Consider the following 20513-nt stretch of genomic DNA (forward strand, 5'->3'; position numbering starts at 1 on the left):
GATATTGCTTCATTTTCATCTTTTGAAGTAAAATGAGTCTTTTGTAGTATTTTATTCATAAATCATTAAGTGTAAGAGAAAGATTTTGAGGCAAGATTCTCTCTCTCTTCTTTCTGTCCTTGAGGCTGAAATTCTGGCCCTCAAACATGCTGGATAAAGTGTTCTGCACTGATCTAAGCATCCAGCTCCTTCAGCTTGTTCTTTATAGCAGCTTAATCTCATGGGAGCTAATTGGTGTCCCAAAAAAACTATAGTATCACCTTCCCCTAGATGCCACTTGTAAGAAATTCTGCCATCTGCCTCTAGACATCATTTTATGGAGACCTTTCCACTCTTGGTAGTGGGAGCATGTTTTAAGAGGTTCTGCTGAGCTGTTCCTTCCTTGAGGAGCTTACATGATACAAAGACTTCTGACTTATAGTTGATTGATTGTTGTGTACTGATTGACTCTTTTGAATGCCATGAAAATCATTTGTAAACATATATACTTTGGTGCATCCTTCCTGTATATTAATTGTGTTAAGCAGTTCATGGTAAGGAGCTAGAGGAAATTTCTTGTTTACATTAATGTTACTGTTTATGCTGCTATATTTGGGTTCAGAATGGAAAATACATATATTTAATGCTCATTTTTTAAAATAAGTATTCCACCAAAAGAAACTTGTTTAAATTATTGAGTGCATAGTATTATTTTTGCATCACCAAACTTTCTGCTACATGGCAATGTCATTTTCAAAGGGACATTGAAGTACTCCGTGCCTATGCAAGCAAACAGTAATGTTGGATTTGGTATTTATAAAGGCACTATGTATTCTATTAGGTTTTTAATAAATTATTTTTTTGGCCCAGTGTGTGTGCCATGGCAGGTGTGTAGATATGAGAGGGCAGCTTGGAAATTGGTTTCTCTTCTTCAAAAGTATGGGTCTTGTGAACTGAATGTTGGCTTTGGTCGCAGATGCCTCTACCTGCTCTGCCACCTTCCTGCCCCTGGTTTATTGGTTCTTCTGTCTAGCTGAATTTCATTCCGTTTGTGCAGACACCGATAGAGTTGTTTTCTTTCAGTGTACATTTTGTTTAAAGTTTTAACTTAGGGATTGTATTTGTAAGGAATGTTCTATAAAAGGCATGTTGCTATTTGGAAGAAAAATTAAAAATTGTAATGCTGTACTAATTTAAGAACATTTCTTTTGGTAGAATTCAATAATTTTATGTAATTTCATAAAGGCTATTTGTAGTTATTGAAAGCGAATTGACTAAACAAGTGGCACTCTTCACCCCTAAAATTCATAGTTAAGGCAGCACAGAGAAACCACTAAAGTGGACAGGTAACAGAGGAGAGGGGAACTAATGTGTTCTGATCTCGTGTTTCTCCTATTTCTTTATTCTGAATTTAATAGACTTGTCCTGTAATTCTTTCCTATTTGATATGTGTGATGTAATTGAAAATAGAGTGTATAGTGCTCCCTGTTACTTTGTATTTTACTGATAATACTAAAAAATATTGGTTAAAAGCTAGAAATCAATGACTAAACAATATATAAAAATTTTATTCAACTCTATAAGTCTATTTTATTTATTTACTTGTATAAGGGAACATGTGTGTGTGTTATATAGCATATATATTAAGGTCACTAGACAGTTTTGAGAGTTGGTTCTCTCTTTTCACTTTGTTAAGTTGGAGTCTTTTTTTTTTCCTGAAATGCTGTATACTCCAAGTTAGCTGGCTTGAAAGATTCTAGATCATTCTCTAGTTTCCACCTCCCATCTCTCTATGGAAGTACTGAGATTAGGGATGGATACACTGTGCCTGGCTTTTTTTTTTTTTCATGGATTCCGGAAACCAACTCAGGTTATGAGGCTAGTATGCCAAGCACTTTTATTTGCTGAGTTGTCTGTCTGGCCCCTTAATCTTCATTTAAGTAAAAATTTTATTAGATTCAGATTCCATTTTAAAACTAAAGTATTTAAATGAAATCAGACATTTATATAGTGTGAAAAGAAATTCAGGAGGCTCTTTTACTCTTCCCACCTCTGTATGTGCATACCTGTTTATATACCTGTGTACAGGTATGAAAACCAGAGTTCAACTTTGGACCTCTTTCTCAGTCTCTACTTTTGTTTTTTTCCACAGTAGGGTCTCTCACTAGCCCTGTAGATGACTCATTCAGGAGGATGGGAGGCCAGCAAGTGTTGTGGGAGGTCCTTCCGCTCCTTCAGCCACTGGGGCGTGGTCTCTCAGTGGCTATTGGCTGAAGGAGCAGAAGGACCTCCCGCAACAAGCAAGCCTCAGGGATTACCTCCTGTCCCTGCCTTACTAATACCAGGGTTGTAGGTAATGCAGCCACACTCAGCTTTTCTACGTGCGTGCTAGTGATCCCAACTCAGGTCATAATGCTTGCATGGTGAGCATTTTACCTACTCTTCTCCCAGTCTCTTCTCCCTAGCTGTTTATGCAAAGATAAACTTCTGTTAATAATTTGGTAAGGAACTTTATATTATCCCCCAACCCCAGGGCTTATGCCTTAATATCTTTAGGTACTAATTGATAGTAGTCAGAATTTTTCTACATATTTTTTTTTTAGAAATTTTAACAGAAAATCTCAGCAGATAATGTATCAATACTTTGTATTCTTCTAAATTATTAGTTGATTTTATGTACTGTTTTTAAATGAATAAATCTTCAATAAGTGTTTGAAAATAAAAATGTTAATGCATTTAAACATTCTTGATGTGGTGGCGCATGCCTTTAATCCCAGGCTCCAGAGGCAGGGGCAGGCAACTCTCTATGAGTTCAAGGCAAGCCTGGTCTATATAGAGAGTTTAGGCTGGCCAACGCTATATAATGAGACCCTGTTGAAAAACAAATAAAAAAGAAGACAATCATATTATTTTATATACTTTTATTTCAGTGTACGTTTTGCTATGTAGTAATTTGTGTTGTTGAGCTGGAAATATTTCTGTCAGTAATGTGCTTGCTGCCTTGCAAGTGTGAGACCCTGAGTTCAGATCCCAAACACCCATCTTAAAAATCCAGGTGTGGTGGTGCGGCCTGTCCTCCTATCTCTGAGAAGTGGAGTTTATCTCAGGAGCTCAGTGAGAACCTGGCTTAAAAAGTAGGTTGGAGAATAATAGAGGAGGGTACTGATGTCAATTTCTGGCCTTCCTACACAATGCAGTTGTGTTGATAACGTGTTGTTGATAACTAAAGACTTACTTATATTTTGAATACCTCAAGTTTTCAAGCATCTGGCTTTAAAAATATCTTCCAAGTTGTAGGAGCTATTTAGGCATATATATTAGGAAAACTGAATGCATTCTGGAAAAAAAAATAGGTTCCGAGATTTCCTTTTAACAATACTTTTGAAGCACAGATAAACTTACTTCCTGTCTCTCAGTTTCCTGTATCCATGGCAACCCCGTTTTACACACTGACTGTAGAGGAACCAGTGTGAAGAGTGGCGTTTCCTGAGCAAGCTGTGACTTTAAAATTCAAAAGAGGTGGTGCATTGGAGGTCAGCAGTGGCCCAAAAAGAAACTGAGTTAAAGATCGGCGCTCTTCAAAGTTAAAACAAAAGTCTTTGCTTAAGAAAGACAAGTGGTGATATGATTTTCTTTTTCTTGGTAAGATTATTTAAGTACAGACTTGTAGCCGAAATGAATTTTGTGGAATATTATAGCTTGATTTTTATACAGTGTTCATATTTTCATAAGTTGGTCTTTGCTGTTAGGTTTTATGTAGATTACGGGGCATGTATTCCAAACCTCTGTTTCATATCATCTGTTGTAGCTGATTGTAATAGTTAATTATTGCAAGCATTTTTCAGTTTATGGAGTTTGAATTATCTTTGCTCAAGAGTGAGTTTCATTGCAGTGCTAGCATTCTATTCCAAATGTTCTTTGTAGAATACTTTGACTCATAGTCTGAGTTAACATGTGTTCTTAGCTAACCCTAGTTTAAATAGATTACTGAAATTTGAGTATTTTGATACTTTTGTTTTAAAACCTTGATAATTTAAAGTTTTGTCTTTGGAGTTAATTCTGATATGAAAAATGATACTAGGTTTGCTTACATATGTATACCATTTTCTCTGCTTTACCTACATTTCTTTCTGGTTGTTACCTGCTTTTTTGTATTGTTATTGTATAAATACTAGGGTGTGTGTTTCCTTACCAGCTCTTCTTGAGAGAGAGAGAAACACAGGCTTTTCATACTCCTTAGAACTTTACTGAAAGTACAGTTTTTCTGTAACTAATTGGGAATAATGTCTCATATAAGTGAAAGTGAACTTATAGTACTTAATTCTTTTGCAATATTGTATTTGGATAACTCTAATATTGTGCAAGAGTATCTAAAAGGCTTTGTTAGGTCATTTATATGTTCTGTCTCTAAACAGTTTTATAAAATGCTTAGAGCCTGAAATATTTAAGGGACTGTCAGGTCCTCATTGAATTGTATTTATAGTCTAATTGTGTGTTTTTTGTTCCAAGAAGATTGCTTAATGATCTGGTTTATCTCTGTATCTGCATCTATAGAGGTCTTGCTTCACTGTGCTCAGCAGTGATACAGAGGTTCCCAGATTCTTGATTCATTGAACATTAAAAATTAAGAATATAGATATCAGAGTTTCAGTATCTTGTATTTCTTGACTATTTGTATCTAGAAAGTAATAATTTAACAAAAGTACCATTAAATGTACTTACAAATCTTGATACTGTCTTTATCTTGCTGACCTTTTGAAAAATGATAGTTCTTTGTATTTAAAAGAGTTATTCATGTAAAGTATCTCCCCAAAGCACGTAAGGATTATATTGTTAGTAGGAATGGATTTAGTAAAATTAATAGTCTTAAACATTTGATCTTAACTGGTAACTATTTAGAAAATTTGGACATGATGCATTTAGCTTGTTAAGGTAATTATTTTAAGTTAGAAACAATAATTGAAACATTGATAATGATACATTTAAAATATGGGAGCACCTTTGAAGATCCTTAATCTGTCATTTAATAATCTTACAGAATTACATCCAAGGGTCCCTAAGCCATTATCTTCATTGATTCATCTTCAGGGAAATTCCAATTTTGTGAACGCAAACTTTTGGGTCTTCGAGACTGGCTAGCCTCTTCAGCCATTGCTGTAAACATCTGTTGTCAGAATCCCCTATCTATGTGGGGCACAGCATTATGTTATATTAAATGGACTGACATTACAAATTGTACTTTACCTTCGACAAATATATCCAGAGCTTGGGCTGTAAAATCTCTTCATATTCATCACGAGACCACTGCACTAATGATGGCCTGGCATAAAGTAACTGCAAGTGGAAATCATTTGGAAAACACTGTGACCGAGAGCATTACCATCTGGGAGCGGATTCGTGCTTCATCTGCCACTAGGTTTTTTCAAGAGAATACATTTGGTAATGCATTAGAGACGACCACAGTTTTACCTGTGCAAATACAGCTTACTCCTGTTAATTTGAACTTGGAAAAAACTCGTGTTCTACCAACTGATGCCTCTTCTGTGTCAGGAAAAACATCTCTAATTTGTACTCAAGAAGTTGAGAAGTTGAATGAGGCATTTGACATTTTGTTAGCTTTTTTCATCTTAGCTTGTGTTTTAATCTTTTTTTTGATCTACAAAGTTATTCAGTTTAAACAAAAGTTAAAGGCTCTAGAAAACTCAGTGGAAAACAGACTTGAGTATTACAGCTTTTATCAGTCAGCAAGGTATAATGTGCCTACCTCAATTTGTAATACCTCCCCAAATTCTTTGGAAAGTCCTGGCTTGCAGCAGATTGAACTTAAACAAATTGTTCCTGATAACGAGGCACAGGTCATTCTCTTTGAACATTCTGCTTTATAACTCAACTAAATATTGACTGTAAAAAGCCCTGTAGTGCCATGTGGACATAAAGTTCAACCCTTCCTATAGATTTATATACATTACTTGGAAACATAATAAATTATGTGATGTTAGAATTATTAAAATGCTTATTGGTAATTTGAATAAAGTGTATTTATTCTGCATATATTTTCTTTGATATTGTAACAGGATAATAAGCAGCCAACTTTCTGGGTACTGAGCATCATGTTAAATGCATCATATGTCACAAATAATGTTTATTTCTTAAGTCTTATAAGATTGTACTGTCTTATTTAAATTATACAAGAGGAAAAATAGGAAGAGAGAGTTCAAGTAATTTTCCAGAATTCTCATGTCTTATGACATGTTATAAGTCTTTTTTACTTGAGCTGAAGTTTTTAATTTTATGCTTTGTTGCTGCCTAGACAGTAGGAGTATAATTTTGAAAAATTAGATATGATTCCTATTCTTAGTAAAACTTGAATCTAGAAGAAGACGCATGATTGCTATGCAGTATGCTAAGTGCTGTTCTCGATAGCACTTTTGTGTGTATGTGGTGACAAAGCATAACTTTATGAAAAAGAAAAGAGAGACGCTAAAACTATCATTCTGGGTGTAGTAGCACACACCTCTCGATGCTCAAGCAGCAGAAGCAGGCAGCTTTCTGTGAATTCTAGGCTGGCCGGGGTTGCATAGTAAGGGTCATGTGTCAAAACCAAAACTGAACAACGCCAACAACAAAAATCCTTTTATCATGAAACATAGAGATTAACCCAGTGAAGAAAGCGGTCAGAGAGGTTACCATGTAGAGCAAGAAAGAATACTGTTTTCCATGATCAAAATTCAGTACACTTAGAGCTGCTTAGGTAGTGAGAGATTTGCAGTAGAAGAGAGAGATCGATGGATCAAAGCTATTATTTATTTATTTATTTATTTATTTATTTATTAAAGATTTCTGCCTCCCTGCCACCGCCTCCCATTTCCCTCCCCCTCCCCCGATCAAGTCCCTGCTTTATTCTGAGGGCCACCAGGAGCCCTTGAGGAATTTAAGTGGTGGAGAGACACTATGGGATTAAACCTGTTGTAGAAAAAGTTGACTCTATGGAGGGAGCAGAATTAACTGGATAAGAAGTAGAACCATTAACCCAGGTGGAGATGCTGGAGGCCTGTGCCAATGTAGTGAGTAGGATGGATCAGGAACTATTCTGGAAGTCAAAGGACCTGCTTTGGCGATTGATTGAGGTGTGGCAGGTAAAGGAAAAATAAGAAAAAATGTTCTGCTTTACCGTAGGCAATTCTGTGCTACGGTCTGGAAGCTGAGGAATAAGGGGGAGGTTAGTGGGTCAAGATGATTCAGTTTTGAATTGATAGAATTTGAGATTCATGTGTATTTGATGTCCATGTTTAAATACCTGGCAAGTAGATGTTCAGGATAAGGTTTGTTTAGTAAATCCATTTCAGTTTACTATATAACACATTCAAAGTAAACATTTGCTACCAAAATTACAAGCACTTAGGCCATAATTTTGCAAAACAGGTAAGCAAGGAAGATTAGAACTTTAGCTTTTAGACTCTTTAATATAGACATTTATTAATAAATCAAGTAATGCAGTGCTTTTCTATATTAGTACACATTTGTAGTTTTGTACCACTCTGTATAATATTTAAAAAAATATGTGTGTCCTTTTTAAAATTAATTTATTATTAATTATTTTAAATTAATTTATTAATTAATTTTTAAATTAATTTATTAATTAATTTTTAAAATTAATTTATTAAAAATGAATATTAGCCATGTGGTAGTATTCTAAAGCATTCTGGATGTTTAACCAAGTAATAATTTTAACTTCTTTTATAACATGGGAATACTTATAAGAAGTATTATTTTGCAATGCCTTACTATGGGTTCTCAATCTCAGACCCGTCTAGGTGTCCGCTTATCCCTGCCCTGTTTCTACCACTCTCTCTCAGATTGAGTGGGTGTGGAACAAGTTGTTAGTTTTCAAGTTCTGTTTTGAGACAGGGTCTTACTGTGTAGACCAGGCTGGCAAAGTGTTGAGATTAAAGATGTGTGCCAACATGCCTGTCTAGTTTTCAGTTTTAACAAGTTTGCTCATAATTGCTGGTTGGGAAACCGTGTGTTGAGAACCACTGCATAAAGATATTTGAGGAGTTGAAGATGAGTAGAAAGTGGTAACAGAGCCGGGAGGTGGCTCGGGGTGAAAGTGCTTGCTCTGCAAGCATAAGGGCCTGGGTTTGAATCCTTAGACCTTGTAAAAGCATCAATGTGAGTAATCCCTGAGCTCTTGTGGAAGATGGGAAGCATAGACACAGTAAACCCTGCAGGTTTCTAGGGTTGCTAGCCTGGTACAAGCAGTGGAAAATAACCTAAGAGATTCTGTCTCAAACAAGGTGGATGGTCAGGATGGATGACTCAGGTTGTCCTTCGTCCTCTGCATGTAAGACACGCATTCACTTATAAAAGATGATAAAAGTAATTTCTTCTGTACCCACTCCTGAGTTCTCACTGTTAGGTTCTTTTTGCCTAACTTGTAATTTCAGGGTGGGGGATGATTATAGTAAAAAACAAACAAAAACTCTTTATTTTCTTACATTCTTTGTGACTGAAATGAAGGGTTTTTTGCGGGGGGGAACTGGAGCATTTTTATTAATGCTTGCTCTTTTTGTTAAGTCCTCCAGATTCCTAGTATTTCCATTGTTTTCATTTCATAGCTAATAGTACATTTAAAGGAAGGAAAAATAAATAGTGCAGCAGTATGTGTAGTAAATAGTAAAAGTTTCTTCATGTCCCCCAAACTGAAACCCTGTCTGTCTTAAAGACATTTGAGAGAAATATAATTGTATGTTTGGAGTTTAGAAAAATCTGTATGATGGAGCTTTTACTTTGATCTTAAAAGTCTCCAGTGGTATGAGACAGAAACTTAAGCAACAGGTTTTTTGTTTTTTTTTAAAAATCTATCTATATCTATCTATTACGTAGCTTATATTGTGATTTAGCAGTCTACAAATGAAGCTGTAATTGAGCACATAGGCTTGATGTTGCATTCATTGTGTGCTTTGTCAGCAGGTGCTTCCTTTAAAATTATTACTCAACTTACTTTTTTGTTCTCTTGGCATTTTAGTTTTAAAAATATGAGATAATTGAAGTAATGTGTGAAATAAGTTTTTACAATAATTTCTTTGTTCTTCGTTTTGAGTAGCTTTTTAAATAAAGCTTACTTTGTCCACTTTTATATATCTGTATTTTCTGACCGTTTTTTGTAAGTTCTTGCCTCTACTATTTATTAAATGTTCTTGATTAGAATACTCAGGAATGGACAGGCTCCAATTTACAATAATTACATTTCAGGAGGACATTTTAAAAACTGGACACAGTTTTCCATTGAATGTATAATCAGTGGTTAAACTTCCAGGGCCATTTCATGGAAGTATTTTTCTCTGGTAACTAGGCTGCCATTTATTTACAGAATATGTTATGAAGTTGTGTAACATTGCTGATTTGTAGAATTTCAAAGCCTTTTGGAATAACTGGAAAGCACTAGAACTTTTCTCGCAGTGTAATAATAGAGATATTTTGCTACAAGTGAGGATGTCTGTGATACCAGACAGAAGATATCTGGTCACTTTGGCACCAAGTAACCAGGAAATAGAGAATGCCCATAAGATGGAGGAGAGACCAGGGTGAAGATCAAGGAACCTCTTAGTCTTTTACAACTGAAAGATTGCCAGTGTTTTGATAGCCACAGGCTAAGTGACGGGCAGTTTAGGTAGACATTGTGAGAGAGTGAAGAAATTCTGTGAAACAGGCGTCCAGGGAAGAGATTGTCTGGACCGCTTTTTGTTATCAGGTTTTCTTTCGTAGGTGGTTTTGTGTTTTCTCATGTATAAAGTTCCAGGATTTCTATTAATTAGTCCACTGTGTGGGTGTGAATATGTGGTTATACCATCTGTTTCTGTGTGTGTGTATGTGCACGTGCACACATGCATGCACACCTGTGTAAGTGTGTGAGTGCCCTTGGAGGCCAGAAGATGGTTATGGAATGTGATGGTGAGTTGAGCTTTGGAAGGGTGAATGACGAGAAAGAGTAGAACTGATTCACCAGCTGGGATAGACCTTGTCTTTATTCATGGAGGAAAATTTAGGAGAGCCTGCTCTTACTTTTCCCCCTTGTTTTTACTTTGGGAGGCATCCCATAGTGTAGATGTCTCGAGTCTGAGATGCCTGTGAGGTTGCCAAGAGCAGATGGGAGAGGATGTGGATGCAGTTAAGATGCCATGCTGGGAGTGGGGAGGAGGAATCCTGTCAGGGAGTCTGCTTGCAGCAGACATAGATAATAGATAGCCTTTTTGGCTAGAATATACATGTAAGCAGACATAGATAATAGATAGCCTTTTTGGCTAGAATATACATGTAAGCAGACATAGATAATAGATAGCCTTTTTGGCTAGAATATACATGTAAGCAGACATAGATAATAGATAGCCTTTTTGGCTAGAATATACATGTAAGAAGTAGTCAAATTTTTGTTTGTATAAAGTTGTTAGTTGATTGCATAGTTTCTTTTCTTTTTAAAGACTTAATCTTTTTAAAGTCTTATTCTCTTGCCCTGGCTCCCCTGCAACCAACCATATGTAGACCAAGCTGACTGGAATACAGAGATGTGCTTGCCTCTGCTTCCAAAGTGCTGGAATCAAAGGCTTTCTCCACTCTGCTTGTCTGCCATATAAATATTTTTAAATAATTTAAAAATACAGGCTAGAAAGATGACTTGGTGATCAAGAGCACTTGCTCCTCTTGTAGAGGGACCTAAGTGTGGTTCCTAGCACCTAAATGGTGGCTCACAGACATTTATAACACCAGTTTCAGGGGATCCAACATTTTCTTCTGATTTCTGAGGGTACCAGGTATGCCCTTACATAGACACAGACAAAATACTCATACACATAAAGGTTTTAAAAATAATACCTTAGAGAAATAGTTTTTCCTCTTATTTCAAATTATTATTTTATTTGTTTCTTGCAAAATTTTTTAAATATCAAGGTTACTAGTTTTTGCTTATTTTTTTTCTTTTTTGAGAATTTGGTGCAATGTATTTCAATGTATCTTGGTCATATTTATCATTCCATCTCACCAACTGTGTCTTTTTTTTGCCATCAAGCCTCATTTGTGTAATTTTGTTTTGTGAACTTTGCTGCTATCTTGTTTTATTGGCAGGTAGCTACTTACCAATTGTTGTTATCAGTGCCCTCATCATTAATAGTCAGAGTTGCCTTTTAATTATGGAACACTAACTGGACCTGGTGTTAATTGCAGCGCTGGGGAGGAAGAGGCAGGTGGTCTACATAGTGAGTTTCAGGACAGCAAGAGCTACATACATAATGAGACCCGGTCTAAGTGTGTGTGCATATGTGTGTGTGTAACACTTTTCTAGAGCACATTATTCTCATTTTGGCTGAACTGTATGGCATACGGGACTTCTTCAGGCTTTATTCCTGAGTACAAGTACCTTTTCATACAACTTTAATAATGTTACTACAGATGCCTTTTTATTTTATTACTGTATGTGTATGGGTGTTTTGTCTGTGTGCCACTATATGCTGTGCCTGTTGGATCCCCTCTAACTGGAGTTATATAGGCTGCTGTGAGCCACCCTGTAGATAGCTTCTGGAAGAGCAGTCAGGGCTTTTCAGTGCCAAACCATTTCTCCAGCACTGGCAACTGACTTTTTAAATTTGTTCTAGGGTATATCTTTTGATTGCCTTGTAATTACTTATGATATAGTTTTGCTTTAAACAATTTTCAGCATTAACAATGGTGAGATCTTAGCCTGATTCCATGATTACTAATCTCTGTTAAGTTTCTTTATATTCCCTCTTTTAAGGAAACCAAGGTTGGAGATGGAACTCAGTTAGCAGACTACTTACCTAGCATGCGTGAAACCCTGGGTTTGATTTTCAGTACCACAAAAATCAGGTATGGTGTAGGTAGGGGAGGCAGGAAGATCACAAGTTTGAGGTCTCTCCCTTTATACTGAGCGAGTTTGGTACCAGCTTGGGTTATGTGTGACTTGTATTAGACATTGGTCATTTCATTTTCGTGCATATTCTTAGTATGTCCTACATAAACTTAGTATATCCTTGCTGGGCATTGTTTTCTTTTCATGCATAATCTTTCTCCGCAGAATCTCAAAGGACAGGAAATTCTGTTAGAAGGCTAAGATACAGCATGTGGTGGTTCGAATGAGAATGGCACCTATAACTCATATATTTGAATGGTTGGCCCCCAGTTAGTAGACCTGTTTGGGAAGGTTTAGGAGGTGTGGTCTTGCTGGAGGAGGTGTGTGATATAAAGACTGAGACTGCAGATGACTCAGTGCCATTCCCAGTTAACTCTCTGCCTCCTTGTTGAAGTTCTAGATGTGTGTTCACAGCTACTCCTGCCTCCGTGCCTTTCTTTCACCATTATGTACCATAATGTTCTGGTACCCTAAGCCCAATTAAAATGCTTCTTTTATAAGTTGCCACTGTCATAGTTTTTTATCTCAGTGTGGGTAGCTTGAAAGACTCCAAGAGGAGTGGCACTACTGGGATATTTGACCTTGTTGGAGTGGGTGTGGTCTTGTTGGAAGAAGTGTGTTGCCCTGTGGAGGTAGGCTTTGAGGTCTCTGGTATGTTCAAGCTGTGCCCAGCAAGCCAGACTACTTCCTGTTGCCTGTGATTCAAGATGTAAGAACTCTCTGCTACCTCTCCAGCGCCATGTCTATCTGCATGCCACCACCCAAATTAAATGTATTCCTTTATAAGAATGTCTGTGGTCATGATGTGCCTTTCACAGCAATAGAGAAACCCTTCTTAAGACACAGAATAAAAGAAAAGTAACTAATACACTAAATATTGATCATCTTTTTAAAAGTTGTATTACTTTTTTCTGTGTGTGTGTGTGTGTACCACCCGCAAGAGTCATTTTTCTGTTTGTACTGCATGGGTGCTGAGGGCAAACTCAGGTCTTCAATCATGTTGCTAAGGTCTTTGGTCATGTTGCTAAGTGCCTTTAACCATGGACCCGTCTCACTAGCTCCATATCCACTGTCTTAATTATTTCTTTTAATGATAGAGATGATGGCTTGAGGATGGTGCAGACATTTTATGTGACTGTGCAGTAACATCAAACAAATAAAAACCTAGATAAATACTACACATATAAAATCCTTTGTAAGATCATTGAGTTAAAGAAAATAAGCTTTGTTTTAAGGTAGTGAGTTGTGGGGCTGGATTGGATTAGTTGCTCAGTAATTAAGGCACTAGCAGCTCTTCCAGAGGACCTGGGTTCAATTTTCAGCAACCATATGATAGGTCACAACTGGCTGTAACTTCAGTTCCAGGGGATCCAACACCCTTTTCCCAGCCTCCACAGGCACCAGGTTCACAAGTGATATACAGACATACATGCAAGAAAAGCATATCTACACATAAAAATAAATCTTTGTTTTTTAAAAAGAGTGAATTAATGGACTTTGAATTATGAATGTTTAGGTTCTCTTTGGCTGGCTTTTCCTAGGGGAGCTAGATGTTTTCCTGTGCTTTCTCATGATCATGCAGAGAATTACTATATAGAAAGGATTATTTCCATTTAGGGGACAAAAATATTTACAGTCTAAATTCTGGAAAGTATCTAAACAGTGTAAACTTCAATGCTGTGGGGATAATAATAATAATAATAATAATAATTTTTATTCTGGGATAAGACTGATGACTCTTTGGATATATGGATGCCAGGGACTGAGGTGAAGCCTTAACCCAAACAGACACTACATGTTTTTCCTTTTCCCCTGAGAATGTCTTCAGAAAGACATTTTGTCAGCACTTTTGGGCCCTTAGTTATAAAATTAACACAAGACTATTAGAAAAAAAAGTAAAATATGTGTGTGTATGAGAGAGAGCGCGCGATATGAATGTATATAAAATAAATTGTATCTCTCTTTCACTCTCAGCTTTATTCCTATGAGACAAGCTTTTAACCCCAGGGCTTCTTCTGTCTCAACCCTTAAAGCTAGGGCTACAGACACACACGGCTGCATCTCCCTTTTACGTGGACATTGAGGACTCACATTCAGGTCCTCATGCTGACATGGCAAGCTCTCTTAACACTGACTCATCTCCTCAGCCTTCATTTATCTTTCCTGATGCTCTCATTCATCCAATATTTAAAGATGGTAATGTTGCAAAAGAAAAATTGCTGATATGTGCAGTTGGAAAAATATTACCTTAAAGACATTTTGAAAGCTTTTTTTGTTTCAGTGCTAAACTTATGTGTTCAAGAGTATTTGAAATTTTTTAAATATGCTATTAAAATTCCCTGATTATTCTGTTTTGTTTCTCTTTTATTCTAGTGTTATCCAAGATAAATTCTGTGCAATTATAAATATCTCTGTGGAGGCCCTTCATGATGTCATGACAGAAGACCCTGAAACAAGAACGTACAAAGAGTAGGTGGATCATCTTAATTAATCACACTTAGATTTGGGGCTGATAAGTTTTAATTCATAATATCAAAAGTATAATTTTGTCTTTTATACAGTTTTTATTTAATTTTTTTAGACAGAGTGTCATGTGTCCCAAATTGACCATGAATTTGTATAGTCAGAAGTGACATTGAACTTCTCTTTTTCCTATCTTTCACTTCCCAAGTACTATAATTGTGTCCCCCCTCATACCTGCTTTATTTGTTACTGGGGTTGGATGTGTTGGTGAGCATGCTGTGAACTGAGCTATATCAACAGGATTACACAAAGTGTTTTATTTATTATTCATTATATTTTTGCTTACAATATTTATTTGATTTTTAAAGCCCTGCTTCATTATATTTTGATATTCCAAATTGAGCTCTTTCAAAATAATAATCATCATTTTGTGACTTGGTAATAATTTGTTTTTTTAAACTGAGCTCATAAGAGTTAATGGCTGCTGGGAGTGAGGGAATTATTTTTCTGTAGGTGTGTAGTCACTGGGAAGTTACCTATGTATGATTTAGCACACATGTGCAAACAACTCCACTGAAAAGACATGAAAAAAGGAAGGGTTCCAAGGGAATTGAAAGGGGGTGGAGAGGGGAATAGGGCATAAATGTGATCAACATACTTTATATATATATATACATATACATATATATGTATGTATAAAATTGCCAGAGAATAAATTTAAAGTAATATAAATAAATAAATTCCAAATATGGTTTAGCATAAATTTCTTTTTAAGGATTTTTTTGAATAGGTTCCCTTTTAAGTTAATAATGAGGACAATGGGATGAGTTGCTTTGTATTTTTGTTGTTAAAACATCTTAAAATCATACCTTTGATTGTCTAGTTCTAAAAGGTAATAGTTAAAATTATGTTCTTCTGGTAAAAATTATGGTTTTGTTTTGTCAAAAATTTTGTTTTGTCAAAATTGTTTTAAGAATACTGAAGGATAGACAGGCCTACTAGCACTTGTCTTCAGTCCCAGCAGGTGGTTCTCTGAGTTCAAGATCAGCCTGGTTTACAGAGTCCAGGCCAGCCTAGTCTACATAATGAGACCCTGTCTCAAAAACAAAAATAAACAAACAGAATACTGATGGGCTGGAAAGACGACTCCAAATGCTAAAGATCACTTCCTACTCCTCTAAAGGGCCTAGGCTCAGTTTCTAGCATCCACATAACTGTTCACAACTGTCTTTAATCCAGTTCTAGGGGAATCTAACAAACCCTTTGACTTCTGTGGGCATCATGCATACATGTGGTGCATATATGAACCTTCAGGCAAACTCATACATATAAAATGAAAATAAATAAATCTTAAGAATATTGATAATCACCGGGCAGTGGTGGCACATGCCTTTAATCCCAGCACTTGGGAGGCAGGGGCAGATCTCTGTGAGTTCGAGACCAGCCTGGTCTACAAGAGCTAGTTTCAGGATAGGCTCCAAAGCTACAGAGAAATCCTGTCTCGAAAAAACAAAACAAAAATTAACCAAGCAAACAAGAATACTGATACTCTTATTTATACATATATTAGCTTGAGTTTCTAAGATCATGTATGTTGTTCTGCGGGTAACATTTATTATACCCTTTTCTTCCTATTACATTAATAAAGATATTTAGCTATAGTGTTTAGCAAGATTTCATGAGATTGTAGGCTGCTTGACATATTAATACAGAGAACCTCATTTCTTTGCTCTTTACAAAGCCATTTATAGCCAATGAGAAAGATTGCCATTTGAGTCATGTTTTCTTGAAAACACTGTAAGGAGATAAATGTGGATCTTATTAAACATAAAAACGTCTGATATATTATTTAACTTTTGAAGAATTACTATGAAACAGGAATATCCAGCTTTTTGTGACTATAAAACAGAAGTAACTACTCATGCATGAAGGGAATGTACATTTAAAGTTAGCAGGAATTGTTACAATAAGACTTTAATATAACAGGACCATATGTTTATATACAGTGTGTAACATAATTTGGAAGTGATGGTAAAGTACTCAGGATATGTTCAGATATTTCTTGTCCAGTTTATTTTATATGAATATACTTTAAATATATGAAAACAAAAAATAATATATAAGACAAGAAAGTGCTTTTCCAATTTATGTAAGTATTATGTGCACGCGCGCGTGCGCACACACACACACACACACACACACGGAATGATATGTAATAAGATAAGAAAATTCTTCCTTATACCAATTTCAGCATAAAATAAGAAACTTTTGTGTTAGAAAGAAAACGACCTAATTAGGAAACTGTCATAGAAATACAAACTGATGGCTGGTGAGATGGCTCAATGGGCTAAAAGTATGTGCTGTGCACACTTGACAACCTGAGCTGAACCCTGGAATCCACAGTAGAAATGAAACAGCAAAATAAAATAAAAAAATGAAATCTAAACAAAGAGAATCTAGACATGAGAGCTTGTGTTCCTGGGAGCCAGAATCCATCATTCACTGCTGTTTCCCTTCCCAGAATTACTGGGCGATTGTTTTTTCCCCAGGGTGGCATTTGTCATGAGGAATGTAATCGAGACACAAGTTACCCCACTTGTGTGAGTTAGGCTTCTTAGTGTGGTCTGTGGTAAGTCTTCCTACTCTGTACTCTGTTTACACAGGATACAAGACACATTTAGACTTCCAGAAAAGTTCAAATGAAAAGCATCAAATAGTCATTTACTGGCCTACTTACTTTTCAGCTTTTTCTTTATGTTTAATTGAACAGTTCATTGACAGGAAGCTAATCTTTCTGGTTCCGTTGGCATTTTAATTATAATGTCATTTGAGTGTGAATTAGAACAAAGGAAGAAAGTTGTTTTCTTCACCTGTGTAAGTAGTATGCATATTAGAATCCTCTGCAGAAACGGTAAACAGAACTCTAAAAATATTTCTTTTAAGAAATTGACTCATCTGATCACAGGGCCTGATGCATCTCTGGTCTGCAGTGGGAAACTAGACTTAGGAGACCTGGTAATTTTTACTTCTTGTCCATCCAGGTTAAAGGCAGAAAAATTTCACAAGTTTTAACTTAAAAGCAGATAGAGCATGAATTCTCTGACTCAACATTTTTCTTCATATTTGCTGTGTTGGCAAAGTCCCAACACATGTAGAGAGGACATTTGCTTTATCCAGCTCATGATCAGAAACTGGTCCCATCTAAAAATAGCTTTTCTGCAAACCTAAAATATCTACCAATACCTGGGCTCCTGTTGGCTGGGTGTGGTAGTTTGAATGTAATTGGCCCCTCTAAGCCTATAGAGAGTGGCACTATGAGATGTGCCTTTGTTGGAGTAGGTGTGGTTTTGTTGGAGGAAGTGTTACTGTGGGGGTAGGTTTTGAGGTCTCCTATGTTCAAGCTATGCCCAGTGACATAGTTTACTTCCTGTTGCCTGCAGATCAAGATATAGGACTCTCAGCTACTTCGCCAGCATCATACCTGCCTGCAGACCGCCATGTCCCAACGTTATGTTAATGGACTAAAGTTCTGAACTGAGCCGCCCTACCCATTGTTTTCATTCTTAAGAGTTGCCGTGGACATAGTGTCTCTTCACAGCTGTTGAACTCTCACTAAGACACTGGGTTAGGTTGACATGTAACTATCACATGAAAAAAACTTTATTGATAGCTTTCCTCTTCCCCTTGTTTAGGCCAGGCATTGTGCTGCATAAGAAAGCAGCAGTCTCCCTCAGGGAACTGATACCAGTGGAGCAGCACTAGGATCCAAAACAGGTCGGACAGAGTTCAAGAGACTGAGAGCAGCAGTTGTTTGGGTTTTTTTGTTTAGTGGGAGATTAAACCGTGCACAAAATAGGCAAGTGATTTATTACTCTACATCTCCAGCCAGAAAAACTTCTGAGGGTCTGTAGTGGATTGGAGCCAACTAGTTAAGTAACCAGCATAAAACAGTTTTGGAATTATTATTTTTTTAATCAATAGAGGTCAGTGGTAATTTTTAAGTATGGAAGTGACATATAGTAGTTTGAATGAGAATGTGCCAGTGTGTTAGTTAGGTTTCTATTGTTATGAAGTAGACCATGGCAATTCTTATAAAGGAAACATTTAATTGTGGTAACTTACTTACAGTTCAGAGGTTCAGTTTATCATGGCAGGGAGCATGGCTGCACGCAGGCACACATGCTATTGGAGCTGAGAGTGTTCACATCTTGACTCACAGGCATCGGGAAGTGGACTGTCACACTGAATGAAGCCTGAGAAAAGAGACCTCAAAGCCAGCTCCCACAGTGACGCACTTCCTCGGCAAGGCCATACTTCCTAACAGTGCCACTGCCTTTGTAGACCAGTGTTCTTTCAAACCACCACACCGACCTGGACTCATGTGTGAATACTTGCACCCAGTTGGTGGAGCTGTTTGGGAAGGATTAGAAGGTGCAGTGCTTGTGGATCAGGATGTAAGATAAGGATGTAAGCAAGCTCTGCTCTGGCACCATGCCTGCCTGCTTGCTGTCGTGCTACTTGCCCATAGTGGTCGTAGATTCTAACCCTTCACAGCTGCGAATCCCAAAGTCAGTGTTTTCTTTTCCAAGTTGCCTTGGTCATTGTGTTTTGTCTCAGCAATAGAAAAGTAGCTAAGACAGAAGTTGGTACCAGGGAGTGGGCTACTGTTGTAATAGGTCTAACCATGCTGGATTTTTGGAGGAATGTGGAAGACTTTGTAAGTGGCGCTTAACAGACTGGCACTAACAGGGTTTTGGAAAGACAAAGTAAGAAGAACAGTGTGGACTACAGTGGCTCAGCTCAAAAAGGTCTCAGAGGGGAACAATATTAGACTAAGCTGCAGAGAGTGTGGTTGCTTTTTGTCCTTGTAAGACTCTACCTGAGGCTAAGTTGAAAAGTTTTGGACTCTTGTGTTGGCAGAGGAGTTTTTCAGTGTACTTTGTCACTTGGTTATTGTTATTCACACTTATGCAGGTCTGAAATGAAGAAGAGCAAGCAGGGCAAAAGAAAAAGAAAAAACAAAAAAAGTAAAGTGTAAGGAGAAAAAGAGCACCAAGAAATTTAATGTTTGAGCCAAGGCTTGTGTTGAGAGACAAAAGACAAAGCCTTTCGTCAAAATAGAATAGGAGTGGTGCCCTTAGTACAAAACCCCATTCAACAAAGCTTCCAACTTATAAAAAGAAGGACCTAAGGAATTATCTGTTGTAAATGTAATTCATGAAGGGGCCAGATTGCATCCCAAGTGTGGCAGTGTATGCCCTGTGGTTCTGTCTTTAGAGTCTTGAAGGACAGAAAAATACCTTAAGTTATGACATCATCAGGTTTATAATGAGACTCATATGACCTGTAGAAATTGTGAACCAGAGGCAGAAAAACCACTTAGGTAGCTGTTACAGGTCATACTATGTTGTGATCAATGCTGAACTGAATTTGAGGTGAGCTTGGAGGAAGGGTGGCAGGAGCAGCTAAGGAGGGCCAGCAGGTATTTATAATTGGATAGTATGCACATTATTTTTTTAATTGCTGTTTCTTGCCTCTTTTTATCTTTATGTCTTAATATGGCCTAATGACATTTGTTTAGGCTTTTTAAAATTTTCAGTATATTTTGTTTGGGAAAACAGCAGTGAGTTCTTATTTGTTCGTCTAATGATTCTATATTCTTATTTTATCTATTAAAAAGTTCATATTCTAAGGTAAATGAATATGCAGTGGTTGGCTATAATTAATATAGCAGTGTTGCTTGAGATTGTTGCAGGAAATAAATCCTTAGGGGAGTTTCACTTGAGAGTTGGGGAATCTCCATCTGTGTGTTGCTTATTTTTCCGTGAGAGTCTCTTCATCAACCCAGGACAACACATCAGTGAGACTAGAGATGTGTGTGCTGATGGTCTGTATAGCATGCTTTCTTTTCCTTTCTTATGAATATTTCATTTACAAAAATACTGGGAAGAGAAATTGATAACCTCTTGACAGAGTTTGGGAAGTAAAAAGGAAGAAAGAATTTAGCTAGCTTTTCAAGAGGCAGTAAAGTTGATTAGAAAAGACTCATAAATTATTTTATGTCTGTAGAGTATAAAACACAGCTATAAAGGAAGTAGTCTTATTTGAAACAAGTAAAATTTGGGCTTTTGTAATGAGTTTATTTCTT

The 20513-nt window shown here is 36.8% G+C and overlaps 2 protein-coding genes across 8 annotated transcripts in view; both read left to right on the top strand.

The window, feature by feature from the left end:
* The window catches only part of Ipo11 (importin 11), a 148201-nt gene that overhangs the window by 100951 nt on the left and 26737 nt on the right, over positions 1-20513 (top strand). For all 7 annotated transcript variants that reach the window (XM_057789847.1, XM_057789850.1, XM_057789848.1 and 4 more), the window contains one exon: positions 14276-14371. In XM_057789847.1, coding sequence (XP_057645830.1) covers positions 14276-14371 — 96 coding nt within the window. The remainder of the gene's footprint in view (positions 1-14275; positions 14372-20513) is intronic.
* On the top strand, positions 4969-5895 carry Lrrc70 (leucine rich repeat containing 70). The gene is given in 2 exon segments (XM_057790201.1): positions 4969-5077; positions 5080-5895. Coding segments are annotated over 2 exon segments (894 nt in total). The 3' UTR covers positions 5865-5895.

This window comes from Chionomys nivalis, chromosome 15 (genome assembly GCF_950005125.1).
Source record: "Chionomys nivalis chromosome 15, mChiNiv1.1, whole genome shotgun sequence".
Lineage (NCBI taxonomy): Eukaryota > Metazoa > Chordata > Mammalia > Rodentia > Cricetidae > Chionomys > Chionomys nivalis.